Source organism: Podarcis muralis, chromosome 14 (genome assembly GCF_964188315.1).
Source record: "Podarcis muralis chromosome 14, rPodMur119.hap1.1, whole genome shotgun sequence".
In the NCBI taxonomy this organism is placed as follows: domain Eukaryota; kingdom Metazoa; phylum Chordata; class Lepidosauria; order Squamata; family Lacertidae; genus Podarcis; species Podarcis muralis.
In genome coordinates, this window is record NC_135668.1 from 26,826,879 (window position 1) to 26,849,342 (window position 22,464).

General features: G+C 48.1%; 2 protein-coding genes across 4 annotated transcripts; one reads left to right on the forward strand and one right to left on the reverse strand.

Annotated features, from left to right (window-relative positions):
• The first annotated feature begins 2,813 nt into the window (after nucleotides 1–2,813).
• Nucleotides 2,814–12,971, forward strand: LOC114584373 (gonadotropin-releasing hormone II receptor-like). Its single transcript, XM_028706182.2, has 4 exons — nucleotides 2,814–3,353; nucleotides 7,376–7,894; nucleotides 9,226–9,427; nucleotides 11,825–12,971. Exons 2-4 carry the CDS (start codon nucleotides 7,379–7,381, stop codon nucleotides 12,229–12,231), a joined length of 1,125 nt encoding a protein of 374 aa, XP_028562015.2. The 5' UTR covers nucleotides 2,814–3,353; nucleotides 7,376–7,378; the 3' UTR covers nucleotides 12,232–12,971.
• A 307-nt stretch (nucleotides 12,972–13,278) lies between these two features.
• PARP16 (poly(ADP-ribose) polymerase family member 16) lies at nucleotides 13,279–21,761 on the reverse strand. Of its 3 annotated transcripts, none has more exons than XM_028706184.2 (8): nucleotides 21,639–21,761; nucleotides 21,069–21,163; nucleotides 20,503–20,709; nucleotides 18,998–19,135; nucleotides 17,802–18,008; nucleotides 17,178–17,349; nucleotides 15,905–16,046; nucleotides 13,279–15,159 (listed from the first exon to the last, which is right to left on the reverse strand). In XM_028706184.2, the coding sequence occupies exons 2-8, from the start codon at nucleotides 21,069–21,071 to the stop codon at nucleotides 15,018–15,020; spliced, it is 1,011 nt and encodes a 336-aa protein (XP_028562017.2). In that variant the 5' UTR covers nucleotides 21,072–21,163; nucleotides 21,639–21,761; the 3' UTR covers nucleotides 13,279–15,017. The 3 variants fall into 3 exon arrangements, with proteins under 3 accessions (XP_028562017.2, XP_028562018.2, XP_077775160.1); XM_028706185.2 differs by lacking the exon at nucleotides 21,639–21,761 and adding an exon at nucleotides 21,504–21,632; XM_077919034.1 differs by lacking the exon at nucleotides 21,069–21,163 and having other exon boundaries at nucleotides 21,639–21,692.
• Between the last annotated feature and the right edge of the window lie 703 nt (nucleotides 21,762–22,464).

The window sequence follows — 22,464 nt, forward strand, 5'->3', positions numbered from 1 at the left end:
AATCACTTTAACCAAGGCTGATTTCTAGTGGTTTGTGCTTCCTTGATGATGGCAACTACTGTTTGACGTACAGTGGTACCTCGGGTTAAGAACTTAATTCGTTCCAGAGGTCTGTTCTTAACCTGATACTGTTCTTAACCTGAAGCACCACTTTAGCTAATGGGGCCTCCTGCTGCCGCCGCGCTGCCAGAGCACAATTTCTGTTCTCATCCTGAAGCAAAGTTTTTAACCTGAGGTACTATTTCTGGGTTAGCGGAGTCTGTAACCTGAAACATCTGTAACTTGAAGTGACTGTAACCCGAGGTACCATTGTATTTATAAAGGATGTCTGTATGCCACCCCATCACTTTTAATCACATTAACTTTTCTGGGCGGGTTACAATACCCAGGGTGGTACTGAACATATACTTGGTATGATCCCTAATGAATCCAGTACCGCAGCTCTGCTGATGCAATGGACATCAGAGAGCTTTCTCTTCATCTCCTGTCCTCCCAGTCCCACCCCCAAGCCCTCAAAATCAGCTCCAGAGAGTTGGGGGACAGATCTGGGGAGCACATGAGAGGAAAAAAGGAGATGGAAATCCCATTGTGCCAGCAGAACTACACAGGTGGGGCAACCTCCCCCCCCCAAAAAAAAAAAACACATGAGGCCAGTCCTGCCAATAGACACACTGAGGCAGCTACCTCAGACAGTAAATGCTAGTGGGCAGGCAGTGTCAATGAAGCGATGGAGGGGACAGAGTTCAGAGGGTCCTGTGCCCTTTAAGCTGCCCTCAGGTGTGGTGGAGGATGAATAATAATAATAATAATAATAATAATAATAATAATAATAATAATAATTTATATCCCCGCCCTCCCCAGCCGAAGCCAGGCTCAGAGCGGCTAACAACAATAAAATAATACAGCATTCTAAAATCAATTCATTATAAAATCAGTTCACTGGCAAAAGACAGATCTCAAAGCAGACTCATCTGCTTTTATCTGAGGAGATCATGACCCAGATCGGATCACGAGTCTGTTTCAGCACCGGCAGTTCTGTAGATTCCTTTATGAGGTGTCTTGCAGCGCTCTCTCCTCTTTGTGAGGTGGTAACTCCCCCCCCCCCTCCTTCTAAAATACTCAGCCATCCAGCCGCCCACAGCCTGGAGCAGCTAGCTGCCATAAGTTTCAAATGGAGTAAAGCAAACCCCTCTGGGAGTGACAGGCCGCTCCATCACTCTCAGTTGGAACTGTACATAAAAAAACTTGGCTGCCCTCAGTGTGTGCTTCTAAAACATCTATTTTTTAACATCTATGTCTCTGCACAGATTTTTAAGGACCGTCCCCTGAAAATCCACACAGAAACAGCATGTATGTACTTAGTCCCCTGCCAATGCAGAACTTTGATGGAGAAAACTTTTATTGCGTCTGTCCAGCCCTACTTGTTGTCGCCGTGCTGAGGTAAGATTCAGCTCTCAGTCCAGTCAGCTTCTATATGTGGAACAGGGAGGACTCCTCTTGACCTCAGGTGGCAAAACAGGCCAGCCCTGACTCTCCATGTGTCTGTCAAAACCAGCAGCCTGTATGATCAAGCTGATAGAAGAAGATATGGCCTTCAGACCAAACAGATGGCATTATCCTTCTCACAGGGAACTCTTACCACAAGGTGAAAGATCAGAACAATTCTTCTTCAGTTCCCATGGCCAGCTTAAGACATTTTGCTACCTGAGGCAAAGGACAAGATGGCGGCCAGAAAGGCAGCTGAAAGCGAAACAGCTGAAAACTAAGAGCATGACAGTCAAATCAATCAGATCCTTCTTCCAGATCTCCACTTGAGACAAGACCAAACCCAGCCCCATGCTGCCAGTAGAAGCTGCCTTGGCATTCCCATGGAGCACCTAAATAGCAAAGCATTTCAGCAAATGGACCCAAGTGAAGACTGCTCAACATCTTGCCAGCCACGTCCTGTGTGGAAGGACCGTTGCTCTGTGGTAGAAGATCTGGGCCCCAGGTGCAATAAAACAGCATCTCCAGATAGGGCTGGAAAATCCCTGCCTGAAACAGCAGCCAAACACCTGACAAGGAGGCAGCGTGTGGGAAAGGTGGTCTCAGGGGGTCATTAGGAGCACTGGCAAGTCGAGGAACTGAATAAGGAGAGGGCCCAGAGGTGAAATGGCACAGGGCAGGCAGCTGACCTGAAGGCAGGCTGGGTGGAAACCTTTCCATTAAAAATTAAAAGCTTATTATTTCCCCCAAACTTTGGCTCCATCTGCACTAGACACAGAAAGCAGTATCATCCCACTGTAAGCAGTCATGGCTTCCCGCAAAGAAACCTGGGAATTGTAGTTTGCTCAGGGTGGTGAATTCCCAGAAGTGGGACTGATTGTTAAACCACTCTGGAAATTGTAGCTCTGTGAGGAGAATTGTGTGTGTGTGTGTGGGGGGTGTCTTCTAATAGGAAAAAAAACAACTCAGAGAAGTTTGCGAATTTTTCTTTAATCTCCTCATGAAAATTCACCAGCATTTCAGTGCAAATTTCTCCAAAGGTATACATATTTCCATGCACAATTCTGCAAGCAATTCCCCCTAGGCTAATGCATTTTCGTACATTATCTTGACAGACAGAAACCTTTTTCCTGCACACTTCCCCCTAAGATGCACATTTTTCTACATATCCATCGGTCGGATACCTGCATCGCAACATTCGGGTCGGTGCAGATTTCAAAGGATAGCTAGTGGTGTGAATTAGGAAGTGCGAATTCGCCAGCTTTGCATTAAAATTCAAAGCAAAGCCAGTATCTTCCCCGTCCTAAACTCAAGGCGCAGTGGGGGGTGGGGGCAGCGAGTGGAGGAGGGCAGTAGTCCCTGTGCATGTCCCTAGCTTTGATTTCTTCCTACATCTGCCAACCTGAACGGCAGCACTAACCTAAAATGTTGCCTGTTACTGCAGAGAGCATCTCTGCCTGCCTGCCTGCCTGCCTGCCTGAAGCGCTCTCTGCAAACCCACTCTGTTGTGGCATCGCGTCCTCTGCACGGTTTCGCAGCCTCTGTGCTTTGACAAAGCCTCTTTGCGCTTCCCGCAAAGCTGGGGGGAGGCTTAAGGGGGGGGCTGGAGGCGGCTGACTCCAAAGCTGGTGGCAGGAGCTGAGGCAGGCAGAGACTCTTGGGATGGCATCTCCCTTGCCTGCAGAGAAAGTCCTAGGGCAGAACTGCCAGCTTCCCAGCTCACCTTTCCCGTCTCAGATGCCACCCAGGATCAGAAATGCGGTGCTGAGGGCACTGCGGAGAGCCGGTTGGTAAGACTTGGCACCAGCCGGGGAAGGAAACGAAACCGGGCAGCCTTTTCTTGTCTCTCCTTTCAAGGACATGTGCAGGTACAATAGCGGGACTCGGACCGGGACTGGATTCCTGATTGCCTTTGAAATGCCTTGCTGACTTTTGTTTTAGAGACTTGCCAATTATGGGAGAAAGAGTCTGAATATGATGGGGCTCTTAACTTGGGGGTAAAACCCCGTAGAACTGAGCCAAATTGTCTTCTTATGCAGAGAGAGGGTCAGGCTGTTGATCAGCTTGGTCCTTTCCCTACTTTTCTTTTCTTTTTTTTTAAAAAAAGTCGATTTCTTTAAAAGTCCCTTATTTCCAAATTCACTTACATGATAGCAAAAGCATGTTAGCCTCTTATTTATATATGTGAAGTAGATAGCTAAGCGTCCTTTGTTTTGCTAATATTTCTGTACTGTATAGAAACGGTAGAATTCCTACTCTCAATGTATTTAAAACTATCGACAGAAAACAGTCGTTTTATTTTACTTTATCACTGACTCCTTTTCTCATTTCTTACCCCTTTCTCCCCTAGTATAGCTATTGCAGCCCCCATACTAAATAAGTATGATGGCTCATATTTTTATTAGGCTTGGGTGATATCAAACTGTCCACTCTGATTATTGATATCATCCATTTATTATATAGGTGATTTAGTGTGACATGTGATGCTGTAGATTCTTATTTTTTCTAATTCGAAAAGGGGGGGAGTATTGTTGGTGAGGAGCCATACATTTTACCATATTTAAAGCATGTTCCCCTCCTCCAAGAATCCAGGGAACTGTCGTTGTTAAGGACGCTGGTAACTGTAGCTGTGTGTGTGTGTTTTGTGTGTGTGTGTGTGTGTGTGTTTTGTGTGTGTGTGCTTTAAATGCTTGGTGTCTATGCAGCCTTAGTTGACCATTAGGAGGAACTTCCTGGCAATAAGAGCTGTTGGACAGTGGCGCAAACTCCCTCAGATGGACTGTCATTGGAATTTCTGATTGATAGAGTATGCACTCAGATTTAAATTGGCATTTACTGGGATTTTTACGTTCGCTTACTGGAATTTTAGAACTGAGCTCAGTACGTCATTTTATTGATTGAGACGCAGTAAGCGCCGAGTTCTCAAAATTGGCTCTGCTTCAAGGACTGCCTGCTTGGTTCCTAAGGCTGCAGTCCTATGCCTGCTCAGCTGGGGAATCAGTCCCATTGAACTTCATGGGACTTGCACCTGAGTAGACCTGTGCGGAATTACATTAGAGGCTGTGCAGAATCACATTAGAGGTAGACACATCATGTGTCTACCGTGAGTGCAGGACCAGGGAAAGGAAGGGGAGGCAGGAATCAGGGCCTGAATGGGGCCATAGGACATTTTAAATTAAAGCAAGGGGTGGCGGATTTATTTCAGCCCAAGTGGGTGAGTCTCATGCCAGAGTCAGTAGGCTGGTTTCTACACACACAAACACACACACAAATCTCTCTCCTCTGTTCAGACCAGCAGGAGACATATAATACTAGGTGACCTTGAGCCAGCCATAGTCCCTCAGCCTAACCTACCTCGCAGGGTTGTTGTGAGGATAAAGTGAGGACGAAGAGAAGAAGGGGCCTTGAGCTCCTTGGAAGAAAAGTGGGGTTTAAATGCAATAAAAAATAAATAAACAAATTACCAGAGTTCAGGGACAGTTAAGGAGGGTGCGAAGCAGGGTGGGTGGCAAGGGAGGTGGTGTGGCCCGGTATGCTGTCGTGTGATTGGCAGCCACCCACCTGTCAAATCTGGCCCCGCAAGGCAGATCCTCATAAGGCCCCCCACCCCACTGTTGAACTTATGGCAGTACAGTGATACCTCGGGTTAAGTACTTAATTCATTCCAGAGGTCCATTCTTAACCTGAAACTGTTCTTAACCTGAAGCACTACTTTAGCTAATGGGGCCTCCCGCTGCCGCCCGAGCACGATTTCTGTTCTCATCCTGAAGCAAAGTTCTTAACCTGAGGTAATATTTCTGGGTTAGCGGAGTCTGTAACCTGAAGCATATGTAACCCGAGGTACCACTGTACTCCATACCTGACTACTATGAAAGACACAGGCCCCAATCCCGCTCTCCTTGCACTTTGTTGTGCCTGGCTCCTAGCCCCATGACGGACTGAGCATCTGAAATGCCTCAGGTGCACCCAGCAAATTCACTAGGGGGCTGAAGACTATATTGCTGGCTAGACACGTAAATCTCCCTTGCCAGATCAGAACATCTTAATTAAGAGACATCTTAATTAAGAACCTATTTTTTCCCTGGATTCGCAAAGGATATGTGTGTGCGTTTGTGCGCGTGTATGTGTACGTCAGCCAACACCTACACATAACCTGTTCTTCCCATCTGTGAACGACGATGGAGCTTGAGAATAATTATGGATGCCATCATGTTGAGCAGAAGGGAAGACAGAATTGGCAGGATGGCGCGCATTCAAAAGATGCCCTCATCTTCATTACCTTGCTGATTTTAGATATACATATGTTGGTGGGTCGTCCATTTGCCCTCCCTAACTTCCAGATTCAGCCTTCCCTGCCAAAACTATCATCCAAATAAACAATGTCGGAATTGTCTATCACAGTGTTTCCCAACCTTGGGCCTCCAGCTGTTTTTGGACTACAACTCCCATCATCCCTAGCTAGCAAGACCAGTGGTCAGGGATGATGGGAATTGTAGTTCAAAAACAGCTGGAGGCCCAAGGTTGGGAAACACTGGTCTATCAGCCCCATTCCATAATAATCCAGCAAACTCCACTCTCTCTCTCTCTCTCTCTCTCTCTCTCTCTCTCTCTCTCTCTCTCTCTCTCACACACACACACACACACACACACACACACATACACTACTGTGTTTCTCTCTGCTAGAATCAGAACCTGCTGGACCAAGTCAGTGACCCATCTAGTCCAGCATCCCATTCTCACAGTGGCCAACCAGACCATGTCGGCTGTGAGTCCTGGAAAACCTGCTCCCTGCCTTGCAGGCCTTTCCCCTGGTCTGTGGAGGTGGGGTCCTGACTGACTCCAACTACAAAAGCTGTTCAAGAGTGGAATGGACTACCTGAGAAGTGGGTGGACTTGGAAGTTTTACGCAGAGGTTGGATGGCCACCTGTCGGGGATTCTTTAGCTGTGATTCTCACATTGCAGGGGCTTGAGTTACATGACCCTGGGGGTCCTTTCCAACTCTACAGAACTATGATTCTAGGACTTTTGTACTGTACCTGGAACATTATATCCTGGACGTTTGGATAACCCATATGGACCGATGAGATTCATTCACGTTAATATACAACCCAATACCTGTTATGGGGGTGGTGGGATGCCATGTTATGTTATTTCTGTATAACATAGATGATAGATAGATGATAGATAATAGATAGATAGATGATAGATAGATAGATAGATAGATAGATAGATAGATAGATAGATGATAGATAGATAGATTAGATAGATAGATGATAGATAGATAGATGATAGATAGATTAGATAGATAGATAGATAGATAGATAGATAGATAGATAGATGATAGATAGATATATAGATAGATAGATAGATAGATGATAGATAGATAGATAGATAGATAGATAGATAGATAGATGATAGAGATAGATGATGATAGATAGATTATAGATGATAGATGATGATAGATAGATAGATGATAGATAGATAGATAAAGGTAAAGGGACCCCTGACCATTAGGTCCAGTCGTGGCCGACTCTGGGGTTACAGCACTCATCTCGCTTTATTGGCCGAGGGAGCCAGCGTGCAGCTTCCGGGTCATGTGGCCAGCATGACTAAGCTGCTTCTGGAGAACCAGAGCAGCACACGGAAACACTGCTTACCTTCCCGCCGGAGTGGTACCTATCTATCTACTTCCACTTTGACATGCTTTCAAACTGCTAGGTTGGCAGGAGCAGGGACCGAGCAACGGGAGCTCACCCCGACGTGGGGGTTCCTAGGTTCTGTGGTTTAACCCACAGCGCCACCCGCATCCCCAGATTGATAGAGCCAATAAATTAAATAATAATAATAATAATAATAATAGATTATGATGATGATGATGATTTTCTTCAGGTAATGACAGACAGAGAACACCTGATGAATCACCCACAAAGATGCCACGTTGTGGATGAGAACATCTCTGCATCTGTGGTTTGCCCAAAGGGCTGGGTGGAGCCAACCTTCACACTCGCTGCCAAAGCTCGAGTTGTCATCACGGGCTGCTTCTTCGTCATTGCAGCATGCAGCAACCTTGCCGTCTTGTACAGCGTCACGAGGAAGAGACGGAAGTCCCATGTCCAGCTGCTCATCCTGAGCCTGACCGTGGCCGACTTGCTGGTCACAATGACCATCATGCCCCTGGACGCCGTGTGGAATATCACAGTCCAGTGGTACGCTGGCGATGCCCTGTGCAGGCTCCTGAACTTCCTCAAGCTATTTGCCATGTACTCGGCAGCCCTGGTGCTGGTGGTGATCAGCTTGGACCGGCACTCTGCTATCCTGCACCCCTTTTCGTTTGCTAACTCCAGCCGCCGCAACCGGATCATGCTCTCTGTCGCGTGGATCCTCAGCATCCTGCTGGCCGCTCCCCAGGTAGGAATCCATTAGGACAGAAGGCTTGTTCAGGGAGGTGCACGTATTGTAAGGTAAAGATAAAGGGACCCCTGACCGTTAGGTCCAGTCATGGATGACTCTGGGGTTGTGGCTCTCATCTTGCTTTATTGGCCAAGGGAGCCGGCGTGCAGCTTCCAGGTCATGTGGCCAGCATGACTAAGCTGCTTCTGGCGAACCAGAGCAGCACACGGAAACGCCATTTACCAGTACCTCCCCGCAGGAGTGGTACCTATTTATCTACTTGCACTTTGACTTGCTTTCGAACTGCGTGGTGGGCAGGAGCTGGGACCGAACAACGGGAGCTCACCCCGTTGTGGGGATTCGAACTGCCGACCTTCTGGTTGGCAAGCCCTAGGCTCTATGGTTTAGACCACAGCGCCACCCGCGTCTCGCACATATTGTACCAAGCCACAAAACAGTAATGGAATACAGTGAGAAATACAAAACCAAACAATAACAAGCACCTCCCTCCCTCCCTCTCCACAATGCCAGAACCCAAGTAACAGATTGTATACATTCCGGTGCATCGCCACAGTTGCCTATTTAATTCGCTTCCTGTGTCGTTCTTGCAGGGATCTTACAGAGTATTTTGCTGGGGTAATGTCACTATTTTCATCAGCCAGGATACTGAAGTACAACGTTCATAGCAGAAATATAAACATGACACCCGAAATATATCAGGCTTGTTCATGCACTGCACAGAACACAAGTACAAGCTGTCTGTACACGTTTACAAGCGTTTGTGTGACAGAGTATACACTTATTCATTTTTTCATCTCTGTTAGTGCGTACACAGGTGCACAGATTGCACACTGAATGCACAGCTCAAGGATTTGTGTAAAGAGGTACACAGAGATTGTGCACTTGTAGAACATAATGTGTGAACACTCCATAAAAGCTGCCTCATGGGGAACAGCTTCCTTAGATACATGATTTCTGAATCATGCAGTGTTTGAGCATGAAGGCTGAAACGGAGAATGCTGGCATTTAGAATGTCATTATTACTAATTTCATCCTTCTGACCTTTTCCCATCCTGCATTTATTTGGGAGCGGGGAGGGAGAAGGGGGAAAACCGATGCCTTCTTTTACGGCGGGTTATTTTAGCTGCCTGAATGTATTTGTGTGTGTGTGTGCCATTATGCATTATTTACAAGCCTTTATGTACCGCGCAGTATTTCAAATCTCAGAGTGCTGCATATTTGTACATAAATAATAATGCATTGATAATTAATATAATAACAAACCAATATATGTGTGCAAATTAATTTAAGTGTGTATATTATTAGACTGTTTTACCTTTCCATTTCAGCTCTTCCTTTTCCACCTCTACACCATCCCGGGCGTCAATTTCACCCAGTGCGTGACGCATGGGAGTTTCAGAGAGCACTGGCAGGAGACCACCTACAACATGTTCACTTTCACCACCCTCTATGTCACCCCGCTGACCGTGATGGTCGTCTGCTATGTCCGCATCTTATTTGAGATCAGCAAGCAGCTGAAAATTAACAAAGGTGAGTTGGCCTCCCCTCAACTGCATTGGGTGGGAACAATGAGATGCCCTTCGGCTTGTGTTTTTCCAGTTTCTCGAAAGGTTTCTCTTCCCCTGAAAAACAGCCTTCCATTTTTCTGCCTTGTTCTCATGGTTTGGCACTGACCTTATTGCTACGAAATGGCTGAGGATTGTGCCTGTATTACTACTACTACTACTACTACTACTACTACTACTACTTCTCCTTCCCCTGCCCCCTATTATTACTATTACTATTATCATCTGTGATTTATTAATCACCTTCTGAACAATTGTCTCAAGGCGATTTGCACATAACTAGAGGTAAAGGTAAAGGACCCCTGGCAGTTATGTCCAGTCACAAACGACTCTAGGGTTGCAGCACTCATCTTGCTTTACTGGCCGAAGGAGCCCATGTTTGTCCTCAGACAGTTTTTCTGGGTCATGTGGCCAGCATGGTGAAACCAGAGCAGCACATGGAAACACCATTTACCTTCCTGCCAGAGTGGTACCTATTTATCTACTTGCACTGGCATGCTTTTGAACTGCTAAGTTAGCAGGAGCTGGGACAGAGCAACAGGAGCTCACTCCATCATGGGGATTCAAACCGCCGACCTTCTGATCGACAAGCCCAAGAGGCTCAGTGGTTTAGACCACAGCACCACCTGTGTCCCTAACTAGAGGTACCACTGTATTTAAAAGCAATTAAAAACACAAACACAGCAATACATTTATAACAACAGTAAACCCTAACAAGGTAGACACTTGAAGACCCATGTCTCCAATGGAAAAAGCTCTATGGGCCCCTCCAGATAGTCTTTTTTTATTGCACATTCATGATGATTTGTGCTCATGTTGGTGTTGGGGCAGTTATATACAATCGTACTTTCAATACTGTCTGCACCTGAAAAAGTTTCAGCTTTGCTTCCAGTCAGTGCACGTCTCATAACTTCCTGCAGAAAACCTGAAACTTTTCATGCCACAAATGTTCTGGTCTAATTAATTTTTTTTTGTCCCACTTTTGGTGAGCTATAGCACAGGATGGCAATAATATGGTAATGTTGGGGAAGTGTCACATGACTACTAAAGCAGATTGGTGTGTGGATTGTCCAGTATAAATCCACCATTAATGCACTAGTATTGCCTTGATGACATGTTACAGGAATAGGGTTGCCAGACCTCTGGGACTAACCTCAACTCAGGTTTGCCTGGCCCCCTCCAGGGGAGGGCGTGAATATCCAGGTGACTGAGAGTGCCTTTAGTTTTATTCTTAAGACTATGTGTGCATCTTGTAAGCTTCAGTCCAGCAGGAGCAGCCCGCAAAGTATTGCACAACTACCTGGAAGGATCTGCCCTCCTCCTCTCCCTCCACCCCTCTCCCAATTAACCTCCATTTCCAAAAGGGAGCAGAGAGGAAGAATCACCAGGGGCTGCCCCTGAAGCTCAGGTTTGGCCCCTGCAATTTCAGGGTCTGGGATGCTCCCGGCCTGGCAACCCTATACAGTAGTGGTTTTCAACCAGTGTGCTGTGGCACCCTGAGGTGCCTTGAATGATGGTCAGGGGTGCCGCAGGCATCCCTGGCCTCTGTCCTTCTTTCCTTCCCTCCCTTCTCTGATGCCCTCATGCATCTCTGCCTCCCAAAGGCTTGCGTAGCTGTTTGTTACAACAGCCCTGGCTACAAGCTCCCCAGGTGAATGGTGCCTGTGGGGCTGACAACGGGGTTCCCCTTCGGTTAAGTCTCCGTCAGGCTGCTAAAGCTAGGGGCATCCTCTTCCTAGGGCCCTGTGAGGTGGCATGAGGAGGCACCTCTCTTTGGGGTGGCGGCTCAGAGACCAGGGGCAGTGGCGGCATCTGCCTGGAGAGAGGAGCGAGAGAAGGCTGAGGGAACACTCCACAAGGTAGGGTGTTCGAAAAGGAGTGAGGGACTGCTGGCTCTGCAGGCAAGGAGTAGTAAAATTCCTGAACCCCACAAAGTTGGGGGTTTTTTTACATTGCATTGCAATACATCTGGGTTTCCCCTGACATTTTGCCAATTCAGCAAAATTCCCCAACACCATTTTTACACCTGAAAACCAGGACATGTCTGGAATTTTCCTGACGTATGGCAAGCCTAGCAAGGGGTGACATAACTGGGCTTCTGAGGCTCAGAGCACGTTTCCCCACAGGGGAGCCGCAGAAAGAATGTAGTTGGTCAAGGGAGCCATGGACTCAAAGGTTGAAAACCTCTGCTATACAGAATACAACTGCAAAGCAACGTCATCACCCGTCCAGAGGGGCCCCGTCTTCTTTTTATCTGCCCCACCTGCTCTTGGATCACTCCAGCCCAGAGTGGGACCTGCATGTCATTCAGAAGAGAGCAACCTTTTGCCCCACAACTGATTCCTTTGAGCCTCTCCCACAGGTCTCGCCAGAGGGAAGGACGACCACATCTCCAAGGCCAGAATGAAGACACTCCGAATGACGGTTGTGATCGTGGCTTCTTTCATCGTTTGCTGGACCCCTTATTACCTCCTGGGCTTGTGGTACTGGTTCCAGCCTGACATGATCCGCAGAATGCCGGAGTACATCAACCACTTCCTCTTCCTCTTCGGCCTGCTGCACACTTGTACGGATCCCATCGTCTACGGCCTTTACACCCCGTCCTTTCGAGAGGACATGAAGCTGTGCATCAGGAACCTGAAAGCGACGGTGGCCCACCAGGAGAAAAAACTGGCATCTGTTTCAGAGATGAACCATAAAGACTCTCATGACCAGGGTCAGGTGCCGTCAAGTGTTTCCAACGGAGGGACTATGCACACTGTGTTCTAGAGGGGGAAACCCTCTGGGAGGGATGAAACTCAGGGCGAGCTCACTTATGCAGGCAGAACACCTGAATTGCTACACCTGTCTTAACTTTGCACTTGAGGACTAAATGTCTGGGCCAACTCTCTTAAGCTGCACTAGGTTTAAGGTGATCTAGGGATATAGGAGTCACACACTTGGTGAATCCAGCACAGTATCGTCCGCATTTACCAGCAGCAGCTCTCCAATATTTCAGGCAGGGATTGCCGCCAACTGTGCCTGGAGATGACTGTGACTGGAACCCGGGGCCTTCTGGATGCAGATGCTCTGCCACTGAGATAATGGGTCGAACAGTTCCTGCACACGCAAGTCACCAGTTTATGCCACAGGCATCAAGCGACGGACAGGCATGTATGAAGCAGGCCCCGGCAAACACTGAGTGGGGCATTCAGATTCTAAAACCCCATTTGTACTGAGACCTCAGCATAAATGGAATTTAAGATGTCAAGCTGTTGTTAAACATTTGGGAGTGGGGAGGGTCGAATTGTGTCCCACAATCATCCTGAACAAAATGCGGCCACTTGACACCCAACACATTGTGCAATGTCAATTTTTAAAGCTGTATTAGGCCAATTGGATACGTTTTCAGAAATTATATTATGCTTTATTTGGGGTAGCATGATTTTTGTTCTAGTAGCAGTTTTATTATTACTATTAACCGTTATTGGGTCTGTGACCATATAATAAAATCTGTTGTATTATTATTATTATTATTATTACTACTATTACTGCCTGGATGAAGGAAGATGGGTAAGTGAGAAACAAGAGGTCCAGAAACCTCTGCCTTTGGCATGGCTGGAATGTACCCAACTGCCCCAGGGTCAAGAGGCAAATGTGTTGGCCTGCCCACTCTTCCCTCTGCCCCCACCCACCACTAGCATATGTGAAGACCCAGCCCACTCCCTGGGGGCTTAGATGAATAGTTCCTTGGAGCTTAGTGTCTCAGGGCAGCCCTCTCCCCACCCTCAAAATAGGAGCGTCATGACTTACCACACATATGTCGCAGTTCTAATGTTCAAAGTGCATGAGAGTCTTTATTGCAATTGCCTTTACAACAAGCTTGCGAGGTAGGCCGCCACAATTCCCATTTTATCAATGGAGGGCTGGTGTTGACAAGTGATTTGCCCAAAGGCCTGTGGAGAAGAGGGGACTCGAACCAACTGCCCTCGGTGTGTGGTTTGTAAAGCGGCTGCTACGCAGAATAAAACCAGGAAGGCAAATGCAAAATTCACCCAGAAGGTCTGTTTTGCAAAGTCCAAACCGAAAGAAGTCCATTTACTTATTTTTCCACCTCCGCAACTTGAGCCACCCTCTGCCTCTTACGGGTGTTACCGTCCTGAGCTGCAGCGGAGATGATCTTGCCATTTGCAATATCTCTTTCAGTGCTCAGCCGGCGTGTGGTTTTTTCCTACAGTCAGATCACAGGTGGAAACCCTGCGTTCCTGCAGGGGCTCTTAGACTCTCAGCGGCTCCCCAGCAGGGCCAATGGTCAGGGATGATAGGAGCTGGAGCCCCACAACATCTGGAGGGCCCCAGAGTCCCATCCCTCTGAGCCAGGTGATCAGATTGTTGCTCCGAGAGCCACCTGTGCCTCTCTGCTTGAGGGCAGACGCTGCTCCACACACTGTTGCCTCGCTTTGGGGGAAAGGGGACTTTCTGGAGATGGTTCTCCCCCTTTGAGGAAGGTGTTCCCGCAAGATAAGCCCCAACCAGCTGAAAGGAGGGCAGCAGCAGGCTGGTCACAGGGAGAAGCAAGAGAAAGAGGAACAGGGAAAAGCACAAAGGAAGGGGGAGCCCAGCAGTTGAGGAGAAGCAACAGGATGCAGACTGCATGCCTTTGCTCTTAGACTGGGAACGTGTTTCTGACTTGGGCATTTGGCAGGCGAATGCTGGAGTGGAATTCATGTTTCAAGGGACACAGGGTCTCTTGTCTTCTTTCTCACACCCAGAGTTGCGCTCATTCCTACTTGCATGCTTCTCAGGGGTATCTGGTTGAACCCTGCAAGAACGGGCAGCTGGGCTAGTTGGGCCTCCTCTGACAGGGCTCTTATGTTGCCTTGGGCCAAATCAGGACACAGGAAGGTGCCTTAGGTCAGACTATGAGTCTGTCTAGCTAGGGATTGCCTCAGCATCAATTTCTGGCAATCACAAGTCAGGCAGGAAAGTGCACATGGATCCTGCTTCTAAACTTTTCATTGGGGCATACAGGTGGCCACTGTAAGAAGGGCTGCTGGGCAAAAGGGCATCTGGTCTGACTCTGACCCAGCTCTTCCGTCATTTATATGGTATTATGGGGGGGGGGGGGAGAGAGAGAATTCAGGAAATTTCTTTCCAATGCCCAAATCAGAAAAGAGTGCAAGGGGGAGATTTGAGATGAAGAACATCACCCTTACTTGCACAGGGCATTGAAGCTCTTGCTAGTGATTGCAGACATGGGAGACACCCCCCCACACACCCTTAAGTCTTGCCAGTCCCTGTTCTGCAGGATTTCTGCACTTCCTGTCACCTGCATCGTCCTGCTCCATCTTTAAGCTAAGGAGGGTCCACCTACTTGACTCGTGTTCAGAGAAGCAAGGCAAAACCAGAGAGATATGAAATAGCTGTGCCGGGAAAGTTAAGGCAGCTGAAACATTCCCCAGTCCCCAGAGGGCCCCCTCCCCCAGCTTCAGAGTGGAAAGTTTCATGAAGGCTTTAGATCGCTCAATATTAAGGCATATGGTGAGGGTCGGCAGCCCTGTCCCATCCCCACAAGTTCATTGTTTTAAGTCAAAAATCCTGTTCCAATAGTAGAGGAAAGCTGGGGAGTTGCTAGCCCCAATGGCAACCAGCAGCAGCAGATACAGGCTCATCATGATAGCGAAGCGATGCTTAGAGACCCACGACTGGCTAGCAGGCCTAGAGAGAGAAAAGAGACAGCGATAACTACATCCAGCCACAAGGAGGCACAACTTTTCAAAGCCCCTACCCCCCGCAATGTGATTATATGCCCAGGCCAAAGCTTTGCTGCTGGTTTAGATATGGCCGCAATGGCTCTTTTAAAACATAGAATTGTAGAGTTGGAAGCGACCCTGAGGATCATCCAGCCCAACCCCCTGCAATGCGGGAATTCTGCTCACAGCTGTCCCTGGATGGGCTTGAACCGCCAACCTTCTGGTTAACAGCCAGACACACTGGCCCATTGGGCACATACTGTGTGTTTTCAATGTGTGCATTTTTAATGTATTTTCATATGGCCGAATTTGAAAGCTGTTTTATAGTCATTTGAATACTTGTCCCCTTTTGGTTGCCCGTGCTGAAGACCACTGGCAAAAATATCTATGTCAAAATACTACTATGTGTACAATGTGTGTGTGTGTTCAGGATTCTGCATATGCATTTTTCCAAAAGTTAACAAAAAGATAAATTGAACTTCTGCAACCAAAGCAGCGAACTGTGTTTTTTTGCGTTTGTGCAGAAGTCTTCTGAGCGATGCCAACACTGCAAAACAACTCGTTTTGCACACTCATCCCTTACAGTCCTGTCCGTCATGTTAGAGATTTTCCTGCACTTCTGAAGCACACGGTTTCAGATGAACTTACAAAGCACTTGCACCCCTGGTCAGGGTATTTGGGGGCAGGGAGGGTGGCAGAAGGGCACTTACCTCCGGTGCTGCTTCTGCGAATAGACGAGCAAGTACTTCACCCGTATCAGCTGATTGTTCGTGACGACAAAGTATTTCTGGGGAACGTCGCCCCCTTCGCTGTTCCTCACCCTGGCTCTTTTCTTGTCTATTTCTTTAGAATCTGGTCAAAATGAGCAGAAGAGGGCCTCTTACACAAGGAGGTGAAAGATACAACCGCACTGGAGGTCTCGGGGCAAAGGGATCAGTTCCTGACACCAGCACAGGTCTTGCCATGTGCCCCATGAATTGCTGTGTCTGTTTTCTGAGTAAAGTGCAGGCATCTCAAAGGAACACAGGAAGATCCCTGATACCGAGTCGAACCACTGGCCCATCAAGCTCACTACTGTCTACTCTGGCAGCAGCTCTCCAGGGGTTTGAAGCAGGGCATCTCTCACAGCCTCAAGCAACAGATTTTGGAGTGCCCATTTTCTCTCTCTCGGAGAGTCACTGCCTCACAGGAGACAGTAATGGGCTAGATCAGGGTGGCCCTCACTCTAACGTCACATGGCCCTCAGTGCAATTTCAAAAGCCAGCAGTTCAGAGCTTATCTGATCCTCTTGCCTACTGGAAAGGGAAGAAGAGAAGGGGGTGTCAGAAAAAGCTAGAGAAAAAGGGGGCGGTGGCCTGCTTCCTTTTGACTCTGGCCCCTCCCACTGCTGGCTTTTGACTCTGGCTCCTCCCACCTCCAGCAGGTGTTCCTGCAAGGCTCTCGAGAGACAAAATGTTGCCCAGCCAAGCTAGATGGACCAATGATCTGATCACGCATGAGGCTGCTTCAGCCCTGCCTTCCCCAACTGCGTGCCCTCCAGATCGTAGAGTTGGAAAGGACCCTGAGGATCATCTAGCTCAGCAGTTCTCAACCTGTGGGTCCTCAGATGTTGTTGGACTACAACTCCCATCATCCCTGAGCTCTGGCCTTGATAGCTAGGGGTGATGGGAGTTGTAGTTCAACAACATCTGGGGACCCACAGGTTGAGAAAGGCTGGTCTAGTCCAACCCCCTGCAATGCAGGAATATGCAGTTGCCTGTCCCATATGGGGATCAAAGCTGCAGTCTTGGCGTTATCAGCCCCACACTCTTAACCAACTGAGCTATCCATCTGGTGCCAGATGTTGTAGCCTACAACTCCCATCAGCACCTGCCAGTACAGCTGCACAGATGGGGCTGATGAGAGCACGGCTCTGCTGGCTGGGGGCTGACAGGAGCTAGGGGCCTAAGCAGGTGCGCCAAGTCAAGTCTTTTCTAGACTCACCTTTCTTTTTCACCTGGCATTTTACATCTGGGTGATCAATGATCTCACACACGGCAACACAGCTGAGGATCGGTCCCATCAGGCTCTGCTGCCAGCCGAGGCCATGGGGGCTATAGAGGAGAGCGAGGCTCAGGTCACTGGTGAGGTAGGTGCCTTCCCCAAATAAGGAGGTCTAGAAAAAGCAGGACGGGGTTGCACATGAACTGGGCTGCACGCTGGCAGCCAGCCATTTCAAACATATCCAATCACAGAAAATCTGCCTCATTCCTAGAAGCATTTTAGGAAGCTGAATTAGACCTAGTTCAGTCTGAACTGACCGGCAGCAGCTTTCTGACCAAGCTAAGCAGTCTACAGCAAAATATACATCAGGAGGCTTAGTATGGCCAGAATCAAGTATACACTTCCAGAGCTAACGCTAAATACATTACAGTGGAACCTCGGTTGTCGAACGCTTCAGAAGCCGAACAATTCAGAACCCGAAAGCCGACAACCCGGAAGTGAATGCTGAGGTTTTCAAACGGGCCTCGGAAGTCATCGCCTACCCATGTGCTATCTGAAACCAGCACTGGTTGCCAGATGTGAAATATATTCAATTCTGAAATACAACCCAGACTCAAACCTTACCCGGTTTAAATGGCACTGTAGCCCATTGTGCACGATGGAGTGGAAGTTCTCCAGCCGGCTCCCATGGAATGCATAGATGAGGTCTCGTCCCGCCTTGGTCTCTTCAAATTTGGCATTCATTTGACTGGAATAAGTGATTTCAAACAGGAAGTCTGGTGCAGGGACGGGGACGCAGGGCACTCCTGTCAGTTCCTGGATCTTCTTATACTTCAATGCCAATAAAATATATTGAAGTTACTGGGTTGCTTTGAGAATCCAGTGCCCTCTAGATGTTTCGGACTGCAACTCTCACCAGCCCCCGGGCTAATGCAAGTTGTGCTCTGAAGCACCCGGCAGACCCCAGGCTGGCAAAAGCTGATTTAAAGGCAGAAATCATCCCCATAGGAAGCAAAATAGTATCTTTAAGAAACATAGGAAGCTGTTTTCCCCTGGCCCATCTAGGTTAGCACTGTCTGCAGGGACTAGCAGCAGCTGCCCAGGATTTCAGGCACGGGTCTTTCCTGGAGAAGGCAGGGATTGAACCTGCAAAGCAGGTACGCCACCACTGAGTTAAGGCTCTTCCCCCAAGTCTTGGGACTCCACTTAACAATATGTACCCCAGTAATACTGCAAGCAGTGGGCTGCCCCAGCTCTTCCCTGGCCCATGCTGAAGCCAGAGGGAGGCTGTGCATTTTTAAAAGGCATTCAGTAACCTCAGAGATTTCAGGGTCTCCCCTGCTGGGCTTTTGGCTCATTGATGCTCAGTTAACTTTTTCTAATCGATGAAGATATATTGTAGTAGAAGAGGTTTGAGCAAAGACACTGTTGAGGTGAGGGGGTGTGGAGTTGACTTACTAAGCAATGTAATTAGTTGATTTGATGGTTAATGTGAAAAGGTTTGAAACATTTAAGGAAAAAAATATGTGTGTGTGTATGCTATAGGTTTGACTCGCTCCTGCATTGCATTTTTGCCATCTGTTAACCACCTCACAGGTCCTCTCTTTTGTCCAAAAAATAATTTAAAATTATTTTTTTAAAAAAAATACCCTAAAACAAAACATGTTATCCCATTTGTCTAGATTATGCTTTAACATGCTTACTCTCCCCCGCAGCCTTGTGCCCAGATGCAGATTGCTGACACCCCTGACACCTCCAATATTCCTTGGATCCATTTGCACACGTTCGATAACTGGGTTGTCGCCAGCATCGCCTCTCACCTCCTTTTTGCTTGTGCTGTGGATGCACAGGGCCTTGGAAGACAAAACCCAGCCCAGCAACTCCCAGCCTCTCGTGCCTGTATCTTGGGCCAACTCAAGCAGCTCTTTCAAGCCCACCAAGGCATTTGTATCTGCAAGCTGAGAGAGAGAAACAGAGAGAAACATGGGTTGCTGGCTTTCCTTGAGCATCTCACACAGTCAGAGACCCCCCCTAGTGGTGAAAGAAAGGCAACTTCTCCAACACACGTCTTCAGGGCATTAGCTGGCAGCAAATCCCTGTGGACAAACCCTACAGGCCTTCTTATTCGCCCCCTTGGAACACAAACTCCACATGGACGGAGACACACACACACACACGTCTTCCTGTTCTCTGCTCAATCCATCAAACTTGAACCATTTCATCTAACAGATCCTCATAACTGGTGGCGTTTCTTTCCACAAGCATGGTGGCACTGCAAACAACCCCACAAATGGCAAGGGTGGAATTCTTTTAGAACACAACAGAGCTCAACTATCTTTCATTACGAAACATCACTCCTCTAACGACTCCTGGGTACCCTTGTCTGCTTAGAATGGGAAGATATTTGCAGAAAGGGGTACTGTTTCTGGTTGTATATCCAATACAGTGGTACCTCAGGTTACAAACACTTCAGGTTACAAACTCCGCTAACCCAGAAGTAGTACCTCGAGTTACAAACTTTGCCCCAGGATGAGAATGGAAATCATGCGGCAGCGGGAGGCCCCATTAGTGAAAGCACGCCTCAGGTTAAGAACGGTTTCAGGTTAAGAACAGACCTCCGGAACAAATTAAGTTCGTAACCAGAGGTACCACTGTAATAATAATAATAATAATAATAATAATAATAATAATAATAATAATTGATACGATACTATACTACGCTACGCTACACTACAATGAGATGTTTAAATGTTTATTTGATTTTCCCGAAACACTTGCCATCCTCTCCTACCACACCAGTGTGGCTTGCTACACCCTTTGAGAACCACTGCCCTAAACCATGAGGGATGTTGGGATTACTTTGGGTGGGAATTTACCAGGTGCTCAATAGAATCATAGAATTGTAGAGTTGGCAGGGACCCCCTGGGTCATCCAGTCCAACTAGATGCAGGAATCTCAAAGCCTCTTACAAGCAGAAAACCAGGCAAAACAACCTCCCATCCCCTACATCAATTCCAAGCTCAGGTAGGGAAGAAGCTTGTTTTTGAAATTCCTGATCCCACCCCTGCAAGTTGGGGAGGAGAACAGCTTGTTCCTGGCCTTGAGCTGCATTTCAGAGGGAAAGTCAGGGACAAGACCGAACTATGCGCCGCTATGTGAATAATAATAATTACTGATAGAATCATAGAATTGTAGGCATATTAAGGGCCATGTAGTCCAACCCCTGCAGGAATTGCAGCAATCCTCTTCATCATCATCCCTGGTAGATGGCCATTCAGTCTCTGTTTAAAAACTTCCAGCGATGTAGAGCCCACCACCTACTCACCAAAGCCTCAAAATCCTTGGCCTCGTCCGTGGTATAGAGTCCTGGGAAGGGCCGAAGGACAGAATCCCGCTTGTAGCTCTGCAGGGCAGAGACGAAGAAGCTGCACTTCAGGTCTGCAGCCAAGAGATCTGCCTTGAGCGCCTCTCGCACCCGCTCTCGGAGGCCTGCGACCCCGGCAGCCGGCACCTGCATTGCCAAGGGGCCCTCCTGCCATTAAAACACAGGTGGAAGTTAGAAAAATCAAGAGTTGGGAGAGGCCTGGTTCACACAACACCATTAGCCAGGCTATAGCTTACTGGGAGCAAGCTAATGTGCTGCCTCCTGGAGAGGCGTTCCCAGGCACTCTGCTCCCTCCTTCCCTCGTCTTTTGACTCTTGTGCTGCACCAAGCTAAGACAGTGTTTGGCACGTCATCCAAACCTAGACTCACAGGTCTTGGTTCAGATGACAAGCTCAGCATGGGGGTGAGGTGGGGGGAATAATACCAGGGAGAAGCCAAGCAGCTAAGCGCTCCTCTCTGGGAACCCACATATTTGCATAGTCCTCAAAAGTCCCCGTTTGGCTTACCATGTCATGCGAACCAGGCCATAAGGTCTCCAGCAAACATCCCCACAAGCAAACAGACGTTTCCCAGGGAACAGCGATCCTACTCTTCCCAGATGCTGAGTTGAAAGAACAACAAAAAAGAGATGATAAAACACATTCTGCAGCATTCAGAATTAAAGTTACTCTCACTGGGGCCGCCCGAGGCTACCCTTTAAACCGTCACATGGCAGCCAGGCATTCAACAGGTGAGACTTTGCGCAGCTGCATCATTGCACCTTCCAGCTTGGAAAACCCACCCCCACCCCACCGACCCAAATATGGCAGACTGCAAGTATTTTGGGGGGTGGGGAGACACAAATCAGAAGATACAGCTGCCTAGCAAGCAAGTGTTTTAGCAGCTCTGTGACGGGCTGAAGCCCAACAGGTCTGTTTTTATCGTTTGCATCCAAGCTTCACCTGTTGAACTTCTGCCTGTAAGGCAGCTGTTAAACGGGCAGGATCCCACGCTGCCAAAAAAGCGTCTTCCCCTTTCTCCTTGACATTTGTGTGTGTGTGTGTGGTCTTTATTCTTCCCCTCGCCCTCCGGCCTACCTCAGGGGCTACTCAGCAAAAGGCGACTCTCACTGAGGTGGAAGAGGAGAAGAGGCCCTCCCAATTCCTACTGAACATGCTCAGCTCAGCTCAGCCATGCGCAGTAGCAGGAGGTGAAGCCGCTAGCGCGCCAGCAGTTGATTATGAGCGTGCGCAGTGGCAGGAGCTGAGCCGCCTCCCTTACCCTTACCATGCCTTTGCTTACTACGTCATCCTGAGCATGCTCACTAGAAGCACCTGCCGGCCTTTGTTCTTAGACAGGCTCAGTAGCAGCAAATGAAGCCACACTTTGCCCTTACCTGATTTTAAGCATGCTCAGTATAAACAATGAAGCTCAACCCCTTGCCCTGGTCCTGCCCTCATCCAATCCTGAGCATGCTCAGTAGCAGTAAGTGAAGCTTCAGCCTTGACCTTTCTTTCACGTGGAGAGTGTTCAGTTAACTGGCGCGTAGGATCCTGCCCAGGTCAATTCAGAAGTAAGCCTTCAGCATCAATTTATGTTCCCAGGCTGTCTAAAAATCAGTAAAAAGCAGGGGCAGCAGCAGCCACTGGCAGTCTTATACTTCGTCAGTTTCTCTCTAACCGCCTTTTAAAGCCATCCAACTTAATGGTCATTATTGCATCTTGTGGTGCCAAGTCCATAGCTTAACTAAGGTCTGCCCTTTGTCTGTTCTGCATCTTCCAACATTCAGCTTCAGTGGATGGCCCTAAATTCAAGTGCTATGAGAGAGAGAGAGAGAAACGTCCTCCATCCTCTTACTTCATGCCATGCATGGGGTGGGCAAAACTGATGTATCTGGTCAGTTAGTTAAGTATTTATATTGTT